Below are 27,095 nucleotides of genomic sequence, written 5' to 3' on the forward strand. Positions count from 1 at the left end.
AACGAGCACACGCAGGACACTGGAGTTACAGAGCTGAAGTGATACACATTTTATTTTGAACCAATGCAGCTACAGTTCACCTCATCCAACAGGGTGCGGCCCCCGCTGCGTTCGTTTGTTTAGATGCCGTTAAGATACCACGGTGACTTTTCCTACAAAAACCCATTACACGGAATAATAAGGTATACAGAGGAACACTATGTTACAATAGTACAAATGATAAATTATATTATACAGTTATAATGCCAACAGGTAGAGCACGTATCCAATAAAAAAGCAGCCTGCTCCCAGTACTATGAGAAGGGTAAATAGACAGACATGGAAAAGATTAAAGGAGGCTGTTTATGCATATAAAGACAGACAGTTCATAAGGTAAGTTAGTCCTCTTGATAAAAGCATAGTGAATACATAGTAACACGCAGAGGAGCTTGCTACACACAGGCCACATGTTCACTGCACCATAGCCACGACTGTGAAACTGCTGCCAGGGATTAAGAAAAAGTCTTCAACTGCAGTGTCATTTCACTGTTTGGGAGTGCTGAATTTCTTTTTTTTTCTTTTTCAATGCATCAAAAAAGAACCTTTTCCACAATCGCTGGAGTGAAGTTAAAGGTCAGGCCGCAGTGAAATCAAGGCCAGTGACAGAGTGACATGTCTTAGCTAGAATATCATAGTAGCATTTCAATAGACAAGAGTTTTATTAGCAAATCTAACTTTGCAAAACACATCAAATGATAAGTCTTCTCTTTACTTTTACCAACTCCAATTTTTGCATATATTCAGTTGAGATTAAAAATGTCTGCTGGTCTCTGCAAGTCAAGTGTTACATCCATTCATTCAGAACCCCAAGCATAACAAAAACACCCTTAGCATCCACATCAAAAAAAAAAAAAAATCACATACACATTTCGAGCTGCCCCTCCTTTTGCCTGAGAGAAATGAAGGTCTGCCGTTAGTGGAAATAGTGAGGGTCCTGCGGTGTAGTTATCATACCACAGCAGACCAGGAGAGGGCACCAACTCGCACCAAAAGAAAAAAAAACAACATAAAAACAAACCCTCCACAGTAATAACATTGGCAGTGATAAACAGAACTGAAGAAAAGGGATTACAGTGACCTAAAGAGAAGAAGGGTCTATACACCATCTGCTGTATTTCATCAACCCACACCTCTCAACCAACAGTCTTAGTAAATGTGCCAATATTCAGCCAACAGTAACACTTTCTTACACAAACTCCTGCACATATAGCTCTGAAATATGTAAAAAAAAAACAAAAAAACAAAACCTAAACTAAATAACGGCGTCTCTGATATCATGGCCATCCATAAACAGAAAAAAAATGTCAGTGAAGTGTGTTCCTACTATTCAAATTACAACGTCCTCAGAAACAGTCGCTATGACTTTGGTAACAGTTGTGCTTCTAAGAGAAGAGAATTACATAGCCTACCCATAGGGTGAAAAGAAACTAGTATGACAGAAAATAGATCAAAGAGAGAATGTAGATGATACATGCTAGTACACAGCTCCAACACTCTGAAAGGCTTGGCTATGGATTTACATCTAATGAGTAAATAACAAGTAACCAAACAAGACAAAATTAACAACTGCTTGTTTACATGACATGTCTCACTGTTGTTTGCTGCAGGATTCCCTGTGCTATCAATAGACTGATCCTGGAACAACCCCTGTGTGTGTGTTTGTGTGTCCACCCTGTAATGTTCTTGTAAATAGATTAGCCACAGTAAATCCACTCGAGGTCAACTCTCTTCACATTGCTGAGAGGCTGGCATGCTCTTCAAACCCGCAGCTTTCTTTGCAACCCTGTAAATATGGCTGCACACACACGCACGCACACGCTCAAACACACCTGTTCTAACTTCAGAAGCTAATTTAAGCACTTTCTACGTCACTTCCACTTCACTGAGAAATAGAAAGACTTGCTTATTAAAGTACACTTGTAAGCTAAACTCATCTCTCATGCAAACTGCACACACACACACACACACACCCCATCCTCTTCCCTTTGACCCTAGAAACAAACTAAAAAAAAAGGCCCGTGATGACTCACTGCATCCATATGTTCTGATAGCAAAATACTGATGCCATCACAGTTTGTCTTCTTCTCTAAACACACACACTGGGGAGAGACTCAGCAACAAACACATCAACATGTGGCTGTTAGTATCCGAGCATTAACAGTACACCTGCACGTGAGCACACACGCACGCAGACACGCACAAACAACTATAGCGTTTGCACATCTTTTCAACCTCAACGACAAGGGGTTCATCTCCTTTGATAAGTGTTCATCATCTATCCCATGACGCCTGGAGGTCAAAGTTCATGTGGAGAGTCAGGAAAGATCCAAGTCGACAGGAAGTGACCAGACAAGAGTTGTGACTGAGTGGTACCGAGAGTTGCGGCAGTGTGTGCCGCTTAGCGGTTAGTCTCCCTCCCTTAGCTAAGGTGTAACGGTGAGCCCAACAGTCGCAGAAAGAAAACAAAAAAAGAAAAAGAAAAAATTGTGCAAAATTCCTAGTCATACACACACACAGTATAGTACAGTATAAACACATCTGTACATCTCTCATCCGTATTCCAGCGTGTGTAAGAAAAACCCACTGGAATATACACAGTGTAAAAGTACTGAGATGTGTGCTCACGCTCTCACCCACACACACACACAAACACACACCAGCTGAAAGGGCTTATAAAAGATTAGCTCTAGTGAAGAGATAAAGATCCTGGCGTTAATACAGTCAGACTCTCCTGTCACTCAACCACAGAAGAAGTAAGGAGCAAGCCTAAGGGAGGAAGTACAGGAAAGGAGATGAGTGAGTGAGGGGGGGGCTGGGGTCCCATCCCGCCTCTGTGGAAAAACTGTAAACACCACTGCTACTCTGTAAGTCTTTAGAAAGATGCAAACTCTTTGTGGTCATCAACATCATTGTCAGATCAGTATGGAACACACAGGACTAGGCAGCTTGTAGCACTGAGAGGAAGAGACAGAGGAGGAAGGAATAAAGGAGTGTGTTACGGTAGGAGGCCAGACTGGGACTATGCCCTGGCTAGGAGTTGGTTATAAAAGGGACAAATGGGATAAGACATCTCCGTGTTCATTTTGAAGCTTCTTAAGGAGCCAAAGTGGAAGAGAGCAAAAGAGAAAAAGGAGGGTTACTTGTGGTCAAGTCATCCCCTCCCACCCCCTCACAAAAGGAAGGGGTTGGTGGTTCCGGTGGGCTGCGTCCCAGCCTGGGGTGGCATGCTCATCAGGGGCTGGGGCATGGACATTGAGGCTGGGATCCCTGCACTCATCCCTGTGTTTGCCCCTGCACCTCCAACAGCGCCAACTCCCATTCCAGGCATCATTCGGCCCATGGGGGCCATCCCCGCCAGGGGGACCATGGTGATGGGCTGAGCAGGCATGGAGGAGAGGGACATGGGCTCCGGCACACTGCCAAAGCCAGCGGGCATGGGGCTGATCCGCATCTGGTTGAGGGTGGGAGGTGTTGGCTGGCTCACTTGGAAAGGGTTGGCATGGGCTGCTGGAGCAGAGCCACCTTGAAGAAAGATGGTTTAAGGGACAAAGGAAGAGAGCAAATGTTACTGAGCTCACAGACTACCAGTACACCACTCAATACATGTTGAGTTGCTCCACAGTGAGGTGAATATTATTATGATAGAATTACAAGTTCATATTTCTATCTGTCTGCTCTCAGAGTTTACAGCCAACATAAACAGGGCACGGTCAATGATTCAACACTTAACTGTGCAGATGGGTGCGCCTGCCTGTGTGTGTTCAGGCCTGCACATATATGTCCAAGACTCTTGGCTTCCTCGCTACACGTCCTGGCTAACACAATGTTATCTGATCAGTGTGCTAGTCAGCTTAAAGAAGCCATTCTATATATAAACTGTTTATATACAGTCAGAAAATTGGTTTCTTAAACTAATATCTCTAAAACATGACATAACACGTGATGTGTCAAAAAGAGTACATTTCACGTTTTTCATCATCATATCCCCACCTGTTGAAGCTAAAAACGGATTGACAACTGCTGCAGGCTGGGCAGGCATGGACACCAGAGAATCCAGATTGACGAGGGCAGCATTGGGACCCAGGAAGGACTCTGGAGTCTTTCTAGTTGGGTTTGTGGAAGTAGATGAGCTGGTGGGCAGAGGGTCAAAAAGGTCCAGGCTGCTGCTGCTGGCAAGGCTGGCTTGGGATGGGACGGAGGATGTTACGCCTCCATCACCTGTGGAACAAAGAGCAGTTGTATTTCACCGATGAAAAGCTAAACTTGTGAACTTCTCTTGAGGGAATATATATATTATAAAATGCTGAGACATCCTGCACAGAGGATGACTTCCTTATGCCTGAATTGCAGAAGGCGTTTAAGCTTTTTCATTCAGACTAAAATGCAAGAACAGCAGAGATACGGCTAACAAAGTAAATCCGAGTTTTACATGGCTTTATTATGTAAAAGCGCAGTTTATATTTGTTAAACTGAACTGCTAATACATATTCAAAAATGTAAGTATATATAAATCTTTCAAAAGTATGCTAAACCCATGCTTCACATGTCAGCTACCCCCCCAGGACATCCAAACACAGTGCCCACCTGAAAATGAGTGCATACACATTCACATTTCCTGGGAAATTAAATTAAAATGATGATATAAAAGGATCCAGAAAGACTTTTGTAAGAGGACATCAGAGGCAGACAGCCTGGCTAACCCAGCCAGCAGTGCTGCACTCACACAGACACTCACAAACCCCAGCATGCCCGCTGCCACACACACACACAAAGAAGAGTCAAAGACAGAAATTGACATGTAGCAAAGGCAAAAAATCCTCATGATGACACCAGACAGGCTTAGTATAATGATGATAATACCCCCAAAATTCTGTAGCTTTCAGCCACAGCTGATTCAAATAATAACAGTACAATAATAATAACATTTCTACAGCTCATCCTGCAGGGGGTTGTCTCCTTAACACTGCTGAAGTTTCTGTATGGTGATAAGATGGTGCTTTAAGTTTTCCTTTCTGAGAAAAGTAGCTTTGTATGCCTGTGTTTGTGTTCCCTCTCACCCTGCCCTTGACTGTGTCAGAAATATGTTGAGTAAAAGGTCAGACACCAATGTCACCCTCCCACGACCAGAGACTGCCAAACCAAGTGGGGGGAAAGAAAACCACTCCAGACCCACGCCAAACTGTTCACTGGAAACCTGAGACACACCAACCTGAACGGACTTGTGAATCGGTGTCATTAAATCTTCAGGGACATTTGTTGTTGATTTAGATGCACAAGATGCACAGCAGATCTAAAGAGGGATTCCATAAACAGAATGGCCCAGGTCTAGAAATGTATTTAGTAATCAACACATAAAAGCTGCATCAGATTATGCCACACTGACATGGAACCAGACCAGAGCAAGCAGCTATTTTTCTACCATTTAATCTGCAGCATTTGATTGCATTTGCAATAGAAAGTTATCAACTGTTTAAAAAAGCATGACTCTGCTTGTTCTAACACTGACTTTGCTCAGGTCTGGTGACATTTACATACCAAGACAAGACATATATGTGTCCGTACCCTGCAGAAAAATTGTATCTGCAAACGGGCATCATTTCAGACACTGAGGAAAAACAACACAGACTCCGTGTCAACAGAGAGACAAAGACATGGGTGAGTACCAGTGGGGACAGAGGAGGAAGAGCGCAGACTGTCAAACTCTGAGAAGTCCTCTTTGGACGTACCGTTGGATGCACTGAACAGGTCAAAGTTACCTGAAAGGAACAATGTAGACACACAGAGACAAAAATCACATGAACAGACAGCAGACACACACACAGACAGATGGAAACAGACAATACATGTACGAATGAGTATGGATATTTTGGTAAATTAACAGGGACAAATGAACAAAATAAGCGAAAGCATGTAGATGTGCATTAGCATCTGTTACTGCGTGTGCCTTCTGACACAAATGAGTCTTTGAGATGGTTGCCAACCCTCGAGGAGATATTTCATTTTTTAAAAATGGAGAGATATCAAAGAGGAATAAGTATGACAATATAATTTGGCAACTGATGCCTTTAATAAAAAGCTGCTTTTTCCTTGATGATCACCTGCGTTGGAAGTCTTGGGGCGGGCAGCTGCAGAGCTCCAGGGATCAGAGGCCGGAGTGGCGTTTGATGCCCAGGGATCATTGCTCTTCATGGGTGGGACAGACGGAGGAGCACCCCATGGGTCCACTGGGGCTGCTGGCTTAGGGGCAGACCCTGAGGAGAGGGGGGAGAGGTTCAGTGTTGGAGAGGACAGGGCAGCTGGATGAAGCATGCAAAAATGTAAAGCCAAACTGGAAAAGAAGGGGAGGAGGGACCAATGAAGTGAGCAGAAGAAAGGTGAGAAAGGGAAATTAGGTGAAATGGTAACAGGCCCAGAATGCATTCTTAAAACCACTGCTCATCTATCCTCTTGCAACATTTACATGTCCAACTCCCTGCACACTCATTTCCTTCATGATAGCTTCCTCTAACATCCTCCCCCATATCCTCCTCTCCTCTCTGTCCAGTAATGCCGCTGGGCCAGTGGAGCAGCATTCCTGATTAACAAAGAGTCACAGTACTACCAGCTGCAGGTGGAGAGCAGAGCAGAGACGACCGACACACTCTCTCTCTCTCTCTCTCTCTCTCTCTCACACACACACACACACACACACACAAAAACTGCCTCTGCCTCCATACACAAAAACTTCTCAATAATGACAGTGAGTGTGGAGAAGATCATCTGATACAATCATTTCCAGTGAAGAGTGTGTATACCATAAGGCTGCCAGGGGTCTTCGGAGACAGCAGCAGCTGCTCTAGCCCCAGAGCCTGCACCCCAGGGATCAGCACTGGCACCAGGCTCTGGGACATCCATCAGATCCATCAAAGATGACTGGGGCTGGAAAGAGACGGAGAAAGTTGGTTATAGAGACAAAGAGAGAGGAATAAGGAAGAAAGGTGAAGACAGAGGAGGAAATGGACGAATTCAGATTGAGAGGAAATAGACGGAGGGAAAAACGTTAGGAAAGACCATCTGTCGGTCAGCCATTATCCGCTACACCGCAAATGCTATTTAAATATACCGACGGTGGTCATGTCATTAAAACATAAAACAACATCACGATAAAAAAAATGAGCCACAGTCATGTAACCGTTCTTCATCACTTCAGGTCTCTGTGGCCTCGGACTCCAGTCAGCCAGCAGCTCAGGCAGAATAATGAAGAGCAAATCAGGCAGTCTGATGCTAGTTAGTGGTTTCATTACTACTTCTGAAGCAGTCTGACAGAAAAAGAGGCTGGGGAAGGAAGGCTATTTTAAAAGTATGGTCATAATGGAATAACAGTGTTCCTCCATGTTTGTGTTTGGGTTTTACCTCTTTCTTCTTCTTGGGGAGTTTTACTGAGTCTGAGCCTTCTTTCTTACTCTCCTCCAAGGCCATCTGTAGTCTCAGGTCATCCCCTCTGCGTATACGCTCCTCCTAAACACACAGCATACAGCACAGTTAGCATGAGAAGCCAAAGTGAAGCTTAAAAAACTAGACAGTTGGTCCTGCTACTGTGGATAGCATGATATTTGCAGAATGATGCAACTAATCGATGACACCTTTTAGCAATATCTTTACCATCTGTATTTGTGCAAATGAAGTTGAATAGTTGGTGTTGCTGTTTAAGTTTATTGTCCGGGAAGCGGTAAATAAAAACACAATGAGTCACACAGGAAACAGTGTCTTTGGAATATCTATATATTTTCATGTTACAAACTGAAATATGATACTGAAATATATAATTTCAATTATTTGTGCAAAAGCATTTGACTGATGTATAATATGTCAGGTAAAAGGCAGTAATTTGATTTCATAATTATTTAATAACTCAGAGACTTAGAAGAACCTTGTGAATTAAAAGAAAACAAAAACAGATTAATAGTCAATATAAATGATAAACAGGGTGTCAGAACAGTTTTTACGAATGTGTACTCGCGGGACAACCACCCAAATTACACAGGCACCAGGTAAGTACAAACACGTGTTTAGGTGTACCTGCTCTGCAGCCTCTCTGCTCATGGCCAGAGCCAGTTGCAGCTGTAGCTCCTCCTCTCCGCTGGTCTGAGGTCTGGCCTGCTCCAGTTCTGAACCCGCATTGGGAGATGTGGCTACCAGACACATTCAGAACAAACGTTAACATACCTGCCACATGGGACGCCATCATATAAGGTATATAATGCTGTAAAACTTAAGTGAAAACCAGCACCACTGGCTATGAAATTTTTTTGCATTAATCCTATTAAACCTGGAGTGTATAGTTAGTCGCACATTTGAATTACATTTGCACTGTATAGAAAATATTGTTTGTGTGTGTGTGTGTGTGTGTGTGTGTGTGTGATTAAAGGTTTCTTCTGTGGGACTCAAAGGGACGACAGGTCCATTCAGCTTATTGGATTAGATCATGTGGCAGCACAGAGAAGACAGACGCAGCACGTGGCAAACACACATGGTGCAGGAGAAAAAGAAGCCTCCATTCCAAAAGACAGTCATAAAGTTAGCTTACAGCTTCAAATTGTGACTGTGCGTCTTTCCGTTGAAACCGTGGCGTGGGAGGTGAGAACTAGATCACAGTGACATCACCCATTGCAATTCTTGACCTCTATGTATATCATTGCATCTCTATTTATACTTCAACTTTTCTCAGCAGTCCAGCTTTGTGCAGTTTAGTACACGTGTGAAAGCTGTGGGTGTAGCTGTGGCTTGATATAAGAGTTTCTATCCAACTGCAAGTAAGCAAGTATTAAAAAAAAAATGTGATGTGTGTGATGTTTGGTGTGTTTGTTTTCCTGGGATTTTTGGCCAACCTTAGACAATTCCCGTCAGTTTCCAACTGATTTTATGTTCCTCTACAGCTCTACTATTAACAATAAAGACCAGTCATGACATGCTCTGCTGCTAAAGTGGACACTACTGCCCCCTCCACAAACACTTATGTGTATGACTTTTGGTGGGAAAAATGCAAAGGTATCTGTATGCAAAGGCTAGAAAAGAGACAAATTATGTAAATGCCTGAATGGAGAGACAAAACAACAACACTGACACAAATATGACACACTGGAAACTGATGCTCTGTTTCACTATATGACACAATTAACCTCACACTCTGACAAACATCCTCCTGCCGTGTAGGAAGTAAATATCACGTCAGCAGGTTTTCTATTTTTTTTTATTTTTTTTTTACAGAGTAAATTCAAAACATCATGTGTTTCCAACACAATGTTTTTTAAAGGAATTCTCTGACATTTAACAACAGATAAAATGCTCAGTCTTGGTTGAAATGGCTGAAGAAAGATAAAAATCTGAGGATATGTCTGTATAAAAACAACTTATTAAGTCCATTTATGTGCTAATTAAGTAGTGTTATTACAGCCTAATGTCTGTAAGACTCGGACTCCAAACTGCCAAGTTGTGCAGTTCCTAAATGCAGAACTTGGCTATTTGCTGGGACCTGTCTACATTACCTCGGGTTGTCTATACAAACATGCATCGCTTCAATTTATGAAAGAAAATGACAAAGCAGGGTGCAAAGTATATGGGAAGTTACTCAGCTGGAAGTCAGGTTGCACAACAAATTTGGCCAGTCACTGTGCTGTTTAGGGCAGCATAGTGACGATCTAAAGGTCAGCTTTAAAAGACTGAATCAACATATTGTGGTCTAACAGTAAAAGAACTACTAAATTGGAATCGATAAAAAGAAATGGAATTGATGCGATTCAAATGATAACCAATAATGACAATATACATATTTGCGATAATTAATTCACAGCATCTCTGGCAACTCCAGAGTCCTATCTGAGTCCTTGCCTTCTACCCTCTCTCCTCGACTCCTTGATGACTTCTTAGCTCATTTCATGCCTTGCTTGCTCCTTGTCAAACCCTGGCTCCGTCTCCAGGCTATGAGACTCCAGGGAAAGTGACCAAAAGTACCAAGGGTTAAGGTGTGTTTGGTTAGCTGGTGGGACTTGAGCAACGGCCTCAGCATCACATGTCTACATATCTGCCTGAAATAGACAGTGAGCACAGTCATACTAAAGCCTACACAAACACAATGTACCACTGCAAAATATGCCGGAATGAAATTGCATAATGTTTAACTTTCAAAAGGAATATCTTTTTCTTGAGCCCTCTTTAGAGAAAATTTCTCCTAAAACAACTGCAAAGTAAACGAAGCCCAAAGAGAGACTTAACTGGCAACAAAATAACACACAGTACAACATATTATAGTAGCCGGTCAGAAAGCCAAATAAACAAAACTCAAAGCCAACACACTAGTATCCTGCCCAGAACCGTGGGAATGAACCTTACATGGATAATCACAGTTTCTTGGCATTCCTCAGAGAGCTCTGCCCGTTATCAAAAAAAATTCATTTAAAAAAAAAAAAAAAAAAACGCTTCAAAGTCAAGATGCCAAGTGCACAATGCAATCCAAGCTCTCAACAGAGAAACAAGTTTTGAGCTGATGTCCACCAGTGTCATCTGTAGCAGATTTATGTGGTGATAATAACGCACAGGGTTTCTATTCCAGGGTGTCAACCACTAACTATGCCGGCATTTGCAGACACTCTGTCTCTTGTCTCTCTCTAGATAAAAGATTTAAGTGGCTGTTAAAAGTGTGGTGACTAAATGTGCTTCTGACATTCTGAAATCAACACTATTTCATCATAGATCTAGTGTGACACAAAATATATAGCTTAACTGTTGTAAGGAAAAACATTAGGGAGCTTGACTGAGCACTGGTCAGAAGAAGGAGAGACAGTCAAAGAGGATGAATTATGATAAATCTCCTGTATTTACACGGTGGTATTCAACTGACATAACACAACTACTGTTGTACTGTGGTTAGCACTGCTCCCTCACAGTAAGATGGGTTCAATTCCCAGCTGGGGAGTTTTTATGTTCTGAATGAACTGCATTACACTCACTGATGTGAAGTAAATGAATTTCATTTATTGTTTTACATTTGCATTTTGTACCATGTACATTGGAACTCAAACTGAGCAAAGTATTTGAGCTTGTACACCGAAATGAAAGGACATCAATGAACTAAACACAAAAAGGGAGCACAAACTGCTTTTACTACTGGCATCCACTGCCTATAGAGAAACACTGTAACTTGTAGGTATATAATAAATGTAGTATGATGAAAAAAAAAGAAAACAATTGCCACAAAAAATGTATTGTATTTAAGACATTTTAATGCTTGAAATCAAGCAACTTTCAACCCTTTCCCATATTTTTGGGACTACTGGATATGCTAGACTAACAGCAAACACTTACACATGCATGGCCAATCATTCACACCCTGTCTGGACAACAATACTCGGAAAGTTTGACTGGAATCCCAAAAATCCCGCCTGGCGATGCCCACAGAGACAGTCCAGCCTCACTCCTATAGGCCAGTCTCACCTTCAGTTTCTCAACTGATGACTCAGCTGCTTGAACGTAGCCTCTGAGCACACACAGACTCAAACATAACATACATGCAGGAATGTGGGCTGCAAAGTAAAAGATGAATGGACAGCTACATGCTCCAAAATCCACGCAGGCTGAAACCACATATGTGAAAACACACACACACACACACACATCCTGCTGTGTACAAAAGACAGGGAGGGGTCAGAGGATGAAAGGAAACGAGGCCAAGGTTCATTCTTTCATTTAAACTTCTCCATTCTTCCCATCTGTCCCTCTCTGCATTCCCCCACTTCCTGACTGGATTTCTGGTTCTTCTCAACTCTAACCCTCTCTCACTCCATCTTTCTCTCAATCCATTTGAACACTGCTTGAATGTCTCCAGTGTCTCATGCTCTGTTAGAATGAGTTAGACGAAACAAATGCTCATAGAAATACAAGCACAGAAAGACAACAGCAGGAATGTCTTAACAGCAAATATGTGATCAAGTATGAGGTTTCTTAAGCCATTTACTTAAAGAGGAATACATTTGATAACAGGGCAGGATTTACACCACAGCCAAATGTCCAATACTGTGGATGCCCTGCAGTGTGGCTGTAATGAAGACATCTACCACAAAGCCAGTTTGGCATGCTTTGCTTCCAACTGGCCGTTGTGCTCTCAAAAGAAAGCTACAAATCTTAAAATTGTATGTGACACAGCAAACAAACAAACGTCATAGTCACAACACGTGTGTCTTTAAGTTTACCAGGATATTGCTGCACATTGTTAACTGGCCAGCCTTTTGCTGCTGGTGAGAAACTCAAAATAACTAGAACCTTTTTTTTATGATGTTATATGGTGTCACCGCATTTTCACTTGACTAACATACATATGAAATAGGATATATTCCCTTCATACACAAAAACATTTCTTTTGTCTCCTTTTTCCATTGAAGGATATTCATTTAATTCTCTATTCAATTTTTTCTTTCCATCATGTATCTTCATCTATTTAAGTCTCCCTTGTTGTCACCATGTGCTTCTATGTCTGTCTACCTCTGAAGGGGCGATAGTACCACTGAAAAGAGGAGCAGATTCCTCTGTCATGTGGATGATAGAGACTGTGGGGTGAGCTCTGCTTCCTCTTCTGTGTATGAGTGTGTGTGAGTGAGTGTGTGTGTGTGTGTGTGTGTGTGTGTGTGTGTGTGTGTGTGTGCAAAGGAATGCAGCAGAGACAGAACAGGGGGAGGGGTGGGTTTCAGGATGTAGGCCAAAGTTACACCAACTGGGACACAATACAGTGCAACTGAATATTTTGTGTTGCATGTGTTGTTTAAATTTATGGAAATGATCTTTTAAGTGTGTGTGTACAACCTATGTGGTAGCTATAAGCTAATACTCACAGCCATGGTAAGAGGCAGGTGACCCCTCTGACCTGCCATACTCTTCACTGTAGGAAGTGGAGAGGTTGGGCTGAGACGAGCCTCTGCCAAAACCCATCTGACTGCTCCCTGTGGACACTTGGGCCATACGCTCTTTGGTCTTCAAAGCTTGAGACCTAGTAGGAAAAAAAAAAAGTATTCAAAATTCTTAGTTAAATGTCCAAAATAATAATAATAATAATAATAATAATAATAATAATTAGCATGAGGAACAAACTGATGATTGCTCCTTGGAGACTTTAAACAAAAAATGATGTCTATTACCAAAACCACCCTCAAATAAGGCTTTCAAACAGTTTCAGTTCTAAAACGCCACAGTAAAAGCCATTCACTAGAATGAATCATGCTGTCAAACAAATGATAAAACATCCCCGGTGAGCCAGTCAGTTTAATTCTAGAAATAATTCTGTGCTTTAATTTTTCAATTGTGATTTTTATTTAACATTTGTCATTGTGTCAAAAAAAAAGATAGGCATATAAATAAACAGACTAATGACTTGCGTGGTGGCTGCTTAAAACTGTTACTCTGGGTAGACACTCGTAGCTGGGTAGCTACGTCAAAACTGACTGGAGACACTTCGTAGCTACTATTTTCCCCAAGTAAAATAACTTTACACTTACTTTTTTAACAGTGATAAATATCCACCTTAAATAGCTACACAGCAGAAGAGATATGGAGTAACATGACTTCTTGTGGACCAAACTGTTGGCAACCAACCGGTGTTGAAACACAATGAGCAGAGTCCTGAAGTACCCCAGCTTCTGTGGGATAACAAATTAACAGTACGACACTCTGAAGGTGAAAACCCATGGTAAACCCCTCTGGTGTTTTATCATGTGAATTTGTTTGAAACTGAGCCACTGAGCAGCGGGTTCAGCTCACTGCTGATACAGCATCATAAAATTTAGACCTTTTATAAACAAACCTTAAGTCATGGTTTTTCTTTGGGATTTATTTGTTTTTATTTTTTTTAACTCATGAGATTATGTGCTTCACGGTCAGCTGTAATAAAATTGGACACACTGACAGTACGAGACACTGTTTAATAGGTGAAGTGGTACTAAGGTCTGGTTTGGTTTAGGGCTAGTTTGGCTAACCTCACTTGCTTTCAGCACCACAGCTTAGAGCAGCAAAGTAGAAGGCAGAAACAAGAGTGAATGAAGTTTGATGTTTTAACTAACAGCATACAATTTGAACCACATGCTCTTCCACTGATGATATCCTGCGACAGGTATGACTTGGTAAATTCTGAGTTGGCCAAAGTCTTACGCAGTATATCAGAATAGCATGTCAGCATTATACGTGAATCATAAAATCACTCCACACAAAGTGACTGAGAGGAGTCCCCTCAAGTCTGAAATGTGTTTTTCTTGCTCCTACAGCTGCGTGTTTGTGTAAAATGATGTATGTGCAGAGTGTGACACAAGAAGGCTGTTTTCACATTCATTCCTGCAAGTCTACATTTTCTCTGAGCTCACTGATATGTGATTTTAAGTGGTGAGCCTACGGAGATGATTTGTGGCAAATATTATCACCAATATTTGTAATTTCCCAGTAATGGGACTGATAAAGGATTATCTTATCTCATCTTAAAATATTTTGGAAGCCAATCCTGGTCCAATATTCTGACTACACAGGTGAAATAAACTTTAACTTTAAAATTTTTTTTTGCATATATTCTTGAATTTTCATGAGGGAGACAGAGAAGAAATAGGTTTTTTAAAGAATTTTAATACTGCAATTATACTATTTTAAACCCTGTCAGACTACTGCGTATCTGTTCACATATAATTTAAAAATCTCTTACCGCTCTCCTTTAAGGCGGTCCTCGTCTTTGAGCAGAACCACTAGCTGCTTGCTCTTCTCCCTGACATTGATTCCCTGGTCTTTGCCGTCTCTGTCAATATACTGGAAATCCTTAAGAGTCTGGATGGCGAAGATGTTCTCTTTGCACTGCAGCGCCACTCGCTCTGAGCCAGTCTTGATCAGGTAGTCGAGCAGGGTGAGCGCCTTGTAGACATGGCGCCAGTTCTTGCCGTGGTCATTGAGCCGCTTCCAGATCATGCTCATTATTTCACTGAAGGCAACCACGTTGTAGGTAAGGTCGGCGATTTCCGACATGAGAGAAGACGACGGGCCCCAAGGGTCATTGGAGGTGGCTTCTCTGACTTTCTTCTCTGCGTCAGAGTAGTTGTTCACCATATTCTTCATCTGTCGGCGAATGGTAGAGCTTGGCATGGTGGCAGCGGAAATGGACAGAGGGTAAGAAATACAATGTACACTCTCACACAGGAGAGGAGCTAGATCTGTAAATGTGTGTGTACGCGCTTCAGCTGAAGCTTGCCGTATGTATCCGTGCACCTGTGTCCTTTGTCAAGGCACGGCGGTGGTGTGTGTATATATGTCTAAATCTTCTTGATGTACAGGTGTGTTTTGTAAGTGTGTGTTTGTTTATGAGGCTTCTCCAGGCCAGTGCAGTGTTCCTGAGTCCTCCAGAACAGCATCTGTTAAAATCATCTTCACACACACATTGCTGGCTGCACACATGACCACGCCATCACCTAGAAAGGACAGACAAATAAGAGGTTAGTGGAAGGAACAGGAGAAAAAAACACATATAGGAAGGTAACAGAATATCGAAAGAGAACATTTCTAAATATAGTCAAACTAAAAGTTAAAAAACCACAACACTTCCTTGTTGTAATCAGTAAATACCCAAGTGCTGACAGCTTCATGTTTGTTTTAGTACAATGACAAGTTAAACTTCATACTGTAAGCCAATGGTCCCAACTAATCAAATCCCCCTTCCTTCAGTTGTCACTTTGAACAAATGTAATAATTAATTCAACTTACCTTTCTTTAGAGAAACTTTGAAAAACAACTGGCATACTATGAATCTGATGAAATCGATCTGTTCGTTAATGTGTCATTGCAATAGCAATTTCTACACCTAAACAATAAAATCATTAAGCCAATTTGTATTTATAGGGGCAGCTTCCTTTTTGAAACGAAACAGAACAATTGGTTTCATGCTTTCACGCTTAGACAAGCAATTTCCATGCACTTGCAGAGAGCCTGCCTTCTTCATATTATTCAAGGCCAGGGTGTTGTGACCAAGAATTATTTCCAGTTTTGTAATCTCACTTGAGTTTACAGTAACCTGACTCAACTGCAAATTACATAGCAGGATGGTGAAAATGAATAATTTCAAAGGAATCTAACATGTGGTGGTAATGTTGCTCATGAGGTGGTCTTGAAGTAAAAGAAATCAGAGAAGAAAATAACACACCATGCAAAAACAAACATGATTATTGCAAATCAATGAGAAGATCAATGGAATGGAAAACAACATAAAAATCTTCATTTTAAATGCATCAAATAGTGCCTCACATGATAACAATGACCAACAATGTCTAACAATAATCTTCCTAGACAGTGACATGTTTTGTTTGCCTGGTTGGGGGGGGGGAAAAAATCTGATCAATACCAAGCTTCAAATTGCATTCAAATTGTCTGTTTTGCTTAATTTTGCTTTCTATAGCCCAACATTTATTAAATGGTAACTAAATGGTTTATTAAATAAAATACAAAATCACAAAAGGCACAAGAAGTGCCTTCCTTTTAGTCTGGTGTGCTGCAAGGTTGTGTGCCAGACAAAGAGGCTCTGAGAGCGGCATGGACTGAATCTGGACTGGACTGCATCTCCCAGTCATTGATAAGATGACTGGTGGTTGTGATGTGGCGTCTGTGAGAGCTATCCACCAGTCAGTTGTTGTCTCTTAATTCATCATTTTTATCCTTGAAGTCTTTATGTGTCAATGTGTTCAGTCACTGTAGCTCTCAATGATACAACATACATATGATATTAACAAATGTGTTGGTATGTGTTCAGGTACTTTTCTGTGCCAGCACTTTTATATGGTAATTAAAAAAAGAAAAAAATAGATCCCATTTTGTCTGCCAACTGAGGTATTGACAAAATAAAAAGTGATCGCATTATCCTTTTTCTACACTAGTATTGTATCAGAGTTTAAAATTCAGTTATTGTGACAACCCTGCTATGTATGCAAAGACCACTACTGCTTAACTGCCAAAAATACACTCTCTCTTATCCAAAGAATGTTACAATGTTACATGAGTAAAACCCTCTACAAGTTCCATTACCATTTCATTTGATACACTGTCAATATCAAATCAATATTTATACTATCAGATGCACTCCAATACATCAGTCATTCCATAAATTCATTGTGACTAATGTTTTGTGTTTATTTTTAATTGACTGCCATGTAAATGTGAGCAGACAAAAAACTGCGGGGCTGCAGGTGTACTGAATACACTGCTTTTGTAAAATGCTGATTTTTCCAGCACTGTACATGAAGTCTCCTTCTGTAATTAAATGTCATGCGACAATGGAGTTAAGTCCAAGGAAACATGAACAATTCATCCAAACATCAAACAAAGGCAATAGCTGATTACAGCAAAGCTCCATTCAAAGTTTTGTTGATAATTTCAAACGAAGTCAAACAAACAATTTAGATAAGCGTGTATCTGCGCTATTTCCCATCAGCACAGTATTAAGTATTCTGATACGTGAGATGCCAGAGCAATGACTGAGTAACAATGTGTTTCCACCCCATGGTGGGCGGCGGGAGAGATAAACCATTTCCACTCTGACTATGACTGGAAGAGTGACTTATGACTCCTCTGTCCTGTTTCTAACAAATCAGTAGCCCAGCTACTAATGACTTCCCGACCAACACACACAAGTATGGAAAGTGTGTACTGACACACAGCTGTACGACCTACACATCACAGTTCCTTATGCAAAACAAATATACGAAAAAGTCACATTAGCATGCAACATGTAATTAGCAAGTAATGAACCACACATTTACCGCCTATGTGTCCTTAGGTTTATGTGGTATGGGCTGCCTGGAAAGAAAAATAAATTTTACTGGCACACAATACAGTAATAGTTTGAGTTCAGATGTAAACATGCCACAGCCGGATCTCCTTGACTTTATCATTTAGCCAGATTAGTTGAGAGGCTGGTCTCCTTTCATTTATTCAGTGAAACTTTCTTGAGCACACGCAAACACACACTCTTATCCCCCACTGTTGTCATGCACCACACCGGCACAGTTTCATTGATTTAACAGAAACCTTAACCAAATCCAATTTAAATCATTATTCTCAGGAATAAATAGCAGTGTAGATTTACTCAAGTCTTTATGTGTGCACTGATCCACAGATTGCCATCAAGGAAAGCCCATGAAGACTTACCCTATTTGGTAATCTCTGCACCAAGCGTGCTTTAACATGCCCAACAAACAAGCGCTTTCATGAACAGAAAAAGAGTGTTAAAAGTGATTAGCTGTCTATGCAGACTTTTACCTGTTGCATTTAACAAACGTCAAAAGGTGGTGTGTACATTTACTCGTGTATTCGTTTGTTTCAGGGACCTTCCTGCCTAGCAATGCCATGGAAAGACAGCTGAGGGGATGAGGGCAAGGAAACGAGAAGTGTGAGTGTATGTGCTTGGGGGGAGGGGGGTAAGAAAACAACTTGGCACATCCCGTAAATTCACTTAACGCCAATGAAATGTGATTCCTGTGGGGCATGCCCTACCCCCCCTCAAATGTTCCCTCGTCACCCTGCATCCGCATGAATACAGCTCAGACCTAATGACACATCTGCTGCTATAATCACCTATTCACCCATAGCAGACAGGAGGAAGAGAGGAGAGTCTGTCTTGTCCATCCTCCCCCCCTCCGACACAACTCCTCCACACACCCCGGAACAACCCCCCACAACAAAATACCACTGGCCTGCCTTTCTTCAGCCCTTCTGTGCTTAGATCACTTGAGCCCCACAGCCCAGAAGAGATGACACACTGAATTTTTGTGTTTGTGTATGTGTGTGTGAAGAAATACATATTCCTGTCAGTGCAAGCTCATTATGCCTGAATGGCCAAGCCTGTCATTCTTGTCAAACTGCCATAATGCTTTGTCCCTACTAGAATAGGAGGATAACCATAAATACCATTTAGTCCAGGGCCTACTTCTTGCAGCTTTGTATGAACTCGCATACGTCAGATCTGCTGCCACCCTGTCAGTCTCTTCCTCTCTCTGCTTGTCTGTATCTTAACAACATACAAGACTGAGTGAAGTTTGCAATAATCTACCCAGTCCTGTCCTGTTCCCTCATTTATAATAATACGGTTTATAATTCTGTCAGCAGTCCTACTCCCACATTGTTATCCAAAGCACACATTATTTTATAGTTAGTGAACTAAATCTTGAACAGTGATATGCAACGATATGCTTCATCTACTTGAGCACACTTTGAAGTACAGAAAACCTTGTGGTTATTCCGGTGGTGTTTTTGCAGCCAAGAAAACAACTGCATTGCCATCTTGCCACTGCTAAAACTAACTGATGCCGATGAAGCAAAACACACAAAATTAAACTATGAGCTGAAGTTAGCCTGCTACCTAACAACTGTCTAAAATTGCTAACTAACCTGTTGAATACTTTAAACACAGAACTAACTATAACCTCAGTTTTATTGGAGGAGGGAGAGGGTGGAGCGCAGGGGGTGGTTGGTGACTTAAGCTGCCTCCAGCTCAGCCACTCACAGAATTCAGTTGTACTATTATTAACTTTATTATTATTATAACCATTATTTTTTTCCATTATTATCACCATTATTTGATTACTGTACTTGTACTCTATTTCTAGAGTTTAGTATATGGATACCACAATGGTCTATCAGGTCACATTTGTGGAGCATGTCAATTATTAGCCTGTCTCTGCAGCCCCTCAGTGACCTCAACTTTAGGCTTAGTCGCTACAGTACACATTTAACTCACAAAGTGACAAAATTTGCACTGAAATGCCATGTCTTTCTAATCAAATGTTGCCTTAAAAGTGAGCATCTGTTCCAATATTAACAATGGCAATTGACTGTTGCATCTAAGATGGCACTGGAGAACGTGATTAACAATTTAAAATGGCTCTTACACCCTATTTTTTTAAGACAATGTTTAACCTTATGGACTAAATTATGCTCAACTTTGACTGTTTTATTACTTTCGCATGAGCACAGTTTCCTTGGGACCACAGCTATTGGCTTTCTTCATAATCTAAACTAAATCTTCAACAATCTACACGTGAACTCAAAAGTACACATACATTGGGTTCCTTTGATCACACCACAATGTCAAAATCTATACAAATAATGATATCAGAGTCTGTAATAGATCTCAAGAAAAATAAAAATGTATTTGAAGGTTTCTCTAATCTATCCTTTCTGTAGCATGTGAGATGTGTAGCATGTGATGACATACAGGAATTTGCTACCGAGTTCCACAGCCCTATATGACAATAAATGTCAATGATCAAGAAACAAGATCAACAAGACAAAAAAAAAATAACCTGTGTGTGCGAGCACAATGTCTGGGTGTGTCTTGGCAAAGAGCAGTTCACTGAGAACAGGTCTACCTTGCTAGGCCTACACAAGAGTGACACTGATCTGGAGATAGAGAGGGCTTGCACAACCCGGTGTCTGTGTGTGATATGTGTGAGTGTGTGTGACTGTATCTTTGAGTGTGTGAAGAAACGGGGGGGCAGTATAACATCCAGTCATCCAGCTGGTTCCTTCACCACTAATTTACTTCCTTTCAGCTCACAAAGAACATATACCAGTAATTAATAATAAACCACTCAGCTCCTCAAGGATTAAAGTGCTGCAAGACAAACCAACAATCGCATCAAGTCCATCCCAAAGAAAATCAAACCACTGACACGTGTTCCACAAGCCCTGTGAGTCTATGTGAGGTATGATGTGTGTCACGTCTGATGAAGGAGGGAAAGGCAGGAAAGAAGCAACCTTATAACCGGCATGTCACCCCACCTTTTGTCCTCCCGGGCAGCCTGAGAGACAAAGCCAAATCAGGGAAGGGAGGAGGACGGTGATGATGCATCTGTCACCCACTGTGACTGACTGATCATCCTGACAATAGACAAAGCCCTGCCCCTCTCTCAGGCCACGTTTGTGAGGGCTCAGTGAGACTCCGAAGAAAAAGCTCATTTCGAAAACACCATCATCCCCGACTTTAACGTGACCCCATAAAATAAACGCTACCACTATTAACTGTCTTTCTGCAAAAGATTTTATGTACCTACCTAACAGCCGAGTTAGTCGATTAGAAACGAAGCGAGTAACGTTACACAGACAGCGCCCATATCGTAAAGAATTTACCCAAAAATCTCAACAAGTAGCGCTATGTGGAAGTCACATATTCCCTTAAAGATTCATAATGGCAGGATCTCACTTAGCAATCATCTCTATTAAAGCACAGTGCATCGGTGACGTTACCTAGAGGTTATAAAAAAAAAAACTAAACCGGTTGCTCTTTAAAAAAAATCACTGCGTTTCCTTGAACTGTGATTGATAGCACACAGGCTAAAACTGCTTTAGCTAACAATAGTTTGTGTTATATGAACAGCTTCAATTGTATTTCCAAATATTAAGTCATATGACCCGTTTCAATTGCGAAACAATGTTTGCAGATGTGTAGCAGAGATCTAAGTTTGTGCAACGTCACTTTAATACATCGGGTGGAACAACTAGCCCGCTTGCTACTTGGGGATACCGCTAACGTTAGCAAGTTCATTGTAAACTTGGGACAAGTAGTTATGGTGAGCTAGCAAAATAAGCTAGCGAACAAGGTTAGCGTTAACTTGCTTGTGTTGATTTAGTTGAGTTAATTCAGTTGATGAGAGAAGCACATAACCTAAATAAAGTTGGTTTTAATACAGACTCTGCACGGCCTCGTTCTGCCACAAACTGATATTTTCGTTAGGAAATGCAGTCACTGACTGACGGTCATTTCTAATACGTGATCAAAACTTGGCATTGAAAAAAGTTGGCTCGAAGCTAGCAGGGCTTACGCTGGGTTAGCCAGTCACAGATGTCCTCTCTGCTGTGGTTTAGCTTTAAATTCAACTGCTGACCACTCAACATCTAAATTTAAGTCGTTGGTTGCATTTATTGGACTGACAGTCATCCGTAAACGTAACGTTAGATACATAACCATTCCGGACCTTTCCAAAACGTATTTTCTGTGCTAATACCCTCAACTAGCATGCTAAGCTAGTTAGCGATCGTCCAAGCTAGCCAAGACGGGTGCTCGGTGGAGACATCACCAGAGCAAACTGGATTACAGGACACTCTGGAAAAACAAAACAACCCGACTGTCTTGAAATCTGATGGTCACTTACCATATCTTTTGGGCTACTTTCAGGTTCTATTCTCAGTCCGGGGATGTAAACCCATAAACAAGTTCCACCAATTCCGAGGAGAAAATGTAGATTTACTACTTATTTCGGTGTTCAGGGTGCTTGTTGCGCCTCAGTCAGGCTATGTGTTGCTAATGCTAAACCAGCTAAAGCCAGGCTACACGTATCTCCTCCTCCAGAACATGGCGGGCAGAGTGGGAGGGGAGGGAAGGGAAGGGGGGGCTGGGAAGGGTGTGTCCAAGACGATTTGGCTTGCCAGGGGCACAGAGAGTCCCTTCAGTCTCCACTTAGAACTACTGTACAGTCACGTCATCCAACAAGTCATAAATGTAACATTACACCGACAGGGGTGCCCTGTTTCAGAGTACCATATAGCTCCTATCATGATTATTCATATATTTCAAGTTTTTACAGGAATGACATGCATCAGAGTAGGCTTGGGAGAGTATGGCTTGTTTTTGCTGCTTAGTCAGCAGGTAAATCAGGTTCTTCTCAGGAAAGTACTTGCATTAATTCTTTCCTTCTTATTGAGAAAAAGTCCAATCAGCCACAGTGATTAAAATGCATAGGCTTATTATACAATCGAAGGCAAAGGATAGCTTGGTGTGCGTGTGAATATGTGTGTTACAGGTGTGTCAGAACAAGCCACAAACACTGCAGGACAGCATTCCATCACTCATTTTTCCACTGTCTCTGTGCAACCGTCAGCAGCAGGATTTTAAACAGGGGGAGGGACACAGTCTTCACACATTTCACACATGCATAACACATGATTCAAATCGAGTTCTATGAATAGATGTGAAAGGTTCCCTAAAAAGTGTACAGTGAGCTATGAATAGACATCTACATGCGTAGATGGCGAGTGCGTTGTTTAAAAATAGTGGTAGGGTGTCACAGTTTTAGCACAGACAGCTCAGTGCAGACAAACGTTGCCAACACCTGATCTGACCAACAGTGTGTAGTTGTGGAGTGTTGTGTGTTTGGCTTATTATTGCCATATCTCCATATCTCTATGCCTTATCTCCTGTCTTTTTTTCCTTTTTATTCTTTTCTCTATCCATATCTGTATGTATCTCACCAGACCTTCACTCTCTCTGCTATGTTCAAAGAACACAAACAAGCCAAAGAAAGCTCAAGCCAAACTCATTTCAGTGTGTACATTAGTCTTGGAGGTCCTGCTGCAAATGACTGTTTAAACAAAACCTTTTTGTTATCAGTCACACCAGTTTTACTGTTTGAAACTGAACTGAGTTGACATTTGCAAGAAAGGATGTTGAAGTGAATTGACAAAGATGAAGTTCTGTTTCATGGTTGCCGATTACTAACTAACTAAACACCTTAGCCAAAACTGATTTTTTTTTTTTTTTTTTGTCTTGAGGAATTTGCACTGATGACTCATCACACCAGACTTAAAAGCATCTACATTAGCAGCACAATTCCTGAAACACAACAGTCAATATTTAGTTTATATTTAATTTTAGATATGATTTTTAAGAAGAGTATTATGTACCAAAGCTGGGTTGTTCAGCGGCTAGAGGTGACCGTTTGTGTTTGCTACATGTATAGATATATATTTCTTTTAAATACAGCAGAAAAATATAAAATGTAAACAGCAGGAATTGCTTAAGATAAGATAATCCTTTATTAGTCTCATTACTGGGAAATTACAGTAAATTAAAGATATCTGATAAATACTTTCTTCCTTCACAGCATGTAATTCAAGGTAACTCCCAATATAAAGTTGAATGGTAGGTCATACTTGAGATTCGAGAAATTATTTTCCCAAATTTCACCTTGACTATTAATCATTGCCTGATATCGCATTGTTTCATATTTAGTGTTCTCTTATCATGTTTGCCCGAGTGCATTATCAAGGTCATTCAAGCTTGTGCAAACCTTGATTGTGCAATTCCACGGAGAGAAAATATTTGAGTGAATGAATCAAAAAATGAGGCATGTTGTACAATGTGTGGGTGCCTCCTGCAGATCGGGTCACATCATTCCCCTGCAGGTCCAATTTCAGCCAATAGAGGTCAGCAGTGTTCTATTTTTTAATTATACGACTTCTCATCAGAAGGTTTTATTGCAATCTCAAGGTAACTTCGCAGGTCCTTCTAACTGAGCCCCTGCAGTCTTTTGTATCCTTTAATATGTAATTAGCACTGATGACCTTTTATTTAAAAAGTCATTAAAGCTAATTAACATTAAACACCACAGCCTGCCTGCATTCATGCAATTACCCACATTCGCAACACTCATGCCCTATTGAACACTCATCGGGCCCTCAGCTTTTCCTGCTGCACCCTCTGGTGTGATGCACTGGCCAAGGTTGTTCCTGGTTACACTGGAATACAATCATTGGGTTGAGTAGCATGAAACACCCGGTAGTCTCATTTGCATCAGACCAGTATATTTCAGATATGTAGGCATTATCTGTACCTCATGAGCTTTCCAATCTCCATTTCCAATTAGGTCTACCAAGCGCTCACTATAAGTCATCTTTTGTCAAGTCTGCATTTGTGAACTCACTCCTAAAAGATCTAGAGTGGACCCGTAAGTTGACTGGACCCATAACTGCCTTTCAAGGGGATTTATGTGGTATGTGAGGAAAACAACACTACTGAATTAAAAAAAATAAACAAAAATACTACCCTTCACGGTCCATCTCATTTCTTCGAACTTAGATTAATTAATTGATAGGTAGATAGATAGATAGATACTTTATTGATCCCGAGGGAAATTCAATTCATTACAGCAGTGAAGGTTAGTCAAAAAGTAAGCAAACAAACAACCAAACAAGGCCTAACTGTTAGTAGAAAATTGTTTTTAAAAAAAAAACAAAAAATTACTGAAAATTACTAAATAAACTAACATATGCTACATAAAGTACAACAGAGTGCAGAGAAAGCAGATCGACCAGATTGACTGTGTGTATTAAACAAGAGACTAAAAAGCCACAGTGTAAACATGTGTAAACGGATCGCTACTCAGAAATGAGTTATAAAGTGCAGGTTAATTGTGCAAAAACATATAAGGTAAAGTGCATAGTGGAATAAATGTCCAATAAATAAATGTGATTTTTATGCCTGATGTGACTCAGGCACAGACTGTCTCTGGGATCGTGACCCCTGAACACCCGGAGATGTGTTGTAGAGTCTAATAGCCAGGGGGACAAACGAGTTCCTGAGTCTGTTTGTGGAGCAGGTCAGAGACAGCAGCCTGGTGCTCAACACACTCTTCCGACTGATCAGAGTCCTGTGCAGAGGGTGGGAGGCGTGGTCCATTATGGATAGGATCTTATCCAGGGTCCTTTTTTCTGTTACTGACACTACAGAGTCCAGCTTTGTGCCCACCACAGATCCAGCCCTCCGCACCAGTCTGTCCAGCCGTGTTGAGTCCCTCTTCTTGATGCTGCCTCCCCAGCACACCACAGCATAGAAGAGGACACTGGCCATCACAGTCTGGTAGAACATCAGCAGCAGTTTTTTGCAGATGTTAAAGAACCTCAGGAAATACAGACGACTCTGTGTTTTCCTGTGGATGGTGTCTGTGTTCACTGACCAGTCCAGGCTGTCATCCATCTGCAGACCCAGGTACTTGTAGGTTCTGACCACCTCCACCTCCGTGCCCTCGATAGAGACCGGTGTGGGATGGGGTCTGTTCCTTCTGAAGTCAGCCACCAACTCCTTGGTTTTGGATGTGCTGAGTTGCAGCTTGTTAGCCCTGCACCATTCAGCAAAGTCCCCCACCAGGCTCCTGTACTCCCCCCTCCTGTCCATCCTCAATGCATCCCATTATCACAGTATGGTCTGAGTACTTCTGCATGTGGCAGAGCTCAGACTGGTACTGGAAATCAGACGTATAGAGAGTGAACAGGACAGAGCTCTAATCTATGTAGTCCAAATAACAAAAGCACACGAGAACGCAGCAGATCTACAGTGTATACAAATTTGGAGAGGCTCATAATGTTCAGTCTCTGTCAGAGATTTGCGATATTGTATCTACTGTACACTGAGCAGTGTGTGTCACAGTGTGGTTCATCAGGCACCTTCTGCAGTAAATCACAGTTACAAAGACAGCAACACATGTGAGTCATATGGATTAGAATGTATATCGGCAGAATGTGCAAAACTCAGAAGCGTACAAAGAGGCCCATTATGAATAACTGGTGCATCAGTTTCGAAACCTAGCAAAGTTATGTAACATTGAAAGGAGGAAAGACTGTTTGGCCTGCAGTAGAACATGCGGTTCCAGACAGAGCCGAAATCAGCCGAAACGCAGAGGAAGACAGAAAGCATGAAACAGGATAATGTATAATACCTGCCATCCCTGCCAGATTATTAGCTAAATCTTTTCACACATGCAAATGGTATTATGCTTGCTAGGGGTTGGTGTATATTTTACCTGGAGAAGGTAAGTAAGAAGAAAGCGGTACTCAACAGTTTTAACAATTCATAGTCACTCATTTTTGTCTCACATGGCCTACACGAAGAGTTCATCGCAAATTTTAATTACCAGCAACCATCAGTAACAACTTTTTGATTTTTCCACTTTCCTCTTCTTTTAACTGACCATGGAAAACATACAAAATTACATGTGGAAATGAGCAATCTGCAGACTCTCAGGGAACCAGTCGGACACTCTTCTGTAGTCTTTAACAGAATCTCTTGTGTCACTTGTGACAGTGTTTATTTTACTCAGCTGCAAAGGAGTCATATTAATTCATTTAATTAATTTAACTGAGTGCCAAATTTGATTTATAAATGTTTAAATCATAAAGATAAAAACTTAATGGTATTTACATCTATGTTCAAACTTAACTCCACAGAAATGCCCTTGAATGCCTGCTCT

The 27,095-nt window shown here is 41.3% G+C and overlaps 1 protein-coding gene across 3 annotated transcripts; it reads right to left on the reverse strand.

The window, feature by feature from the left end:
- Window positions 1-25: 25 nt before the first annotated feature.
- Window positions 26-22,447, reverse strand: epn2 (epsin 2). 3 transcript variants are annotated; one of them, XM_046415591.1, is made up of 10 exons: window positions 22,227-22,447; window positions 14,747-15,500; window positions 12,900-13,054; window positions 8,098-8,210; window positions 7,432-7,536; window positions 6,834-6,957; window positions 6,138-6,290; window positions 5,703-5,795; window positions 4,030-4,257; window positions 26-3,561 (listed from the first exon to the last, which is right to left on the reverse strand). In XM_046415591.1, exons 2-10 carry the CDS (start codon window positions 15,175-15,177, stop codon window positions 3,209-3,211), a joined length of 1,755 nt encoding a protein of 584 aa, XP_046271547.1. In that variant the 5' UTR covers window positions 15,178-15,500; window positions 22,227-22,447; the 3' UTR covers window positions 26-3,208. The 3 variants fall into 3 exon arrangements, with proteins under 3 accessions (XP_046271547.1, XP_046271548.1, XP_046271549.1); XM_046415592.1 differs by having other exon boundaries at window positions 5,766-5,795; window positions 22,227-22,446; XM_046415593.1 differs by lacking the exon at window positions 5,703-5,795.
- Between the last annotated feature and the right edge of the window lie 4,648 nt (window positions 22,448-27,095).

This window comes from Scatophagus argus, chromosome 16 (assembly GCF_020382885.2).
Source record: "Scatophagus argus isolate fScaArg1 chromosome 16, fScaArg1.pri, whole genome shotgun sequence".
In the NCBI taxonomy this organism is placed as follows: Eukaryota; Metazoa; Chordata; class Actinopteri; family Scatophagidae; genus Scatophagus; species Scatophagus argus.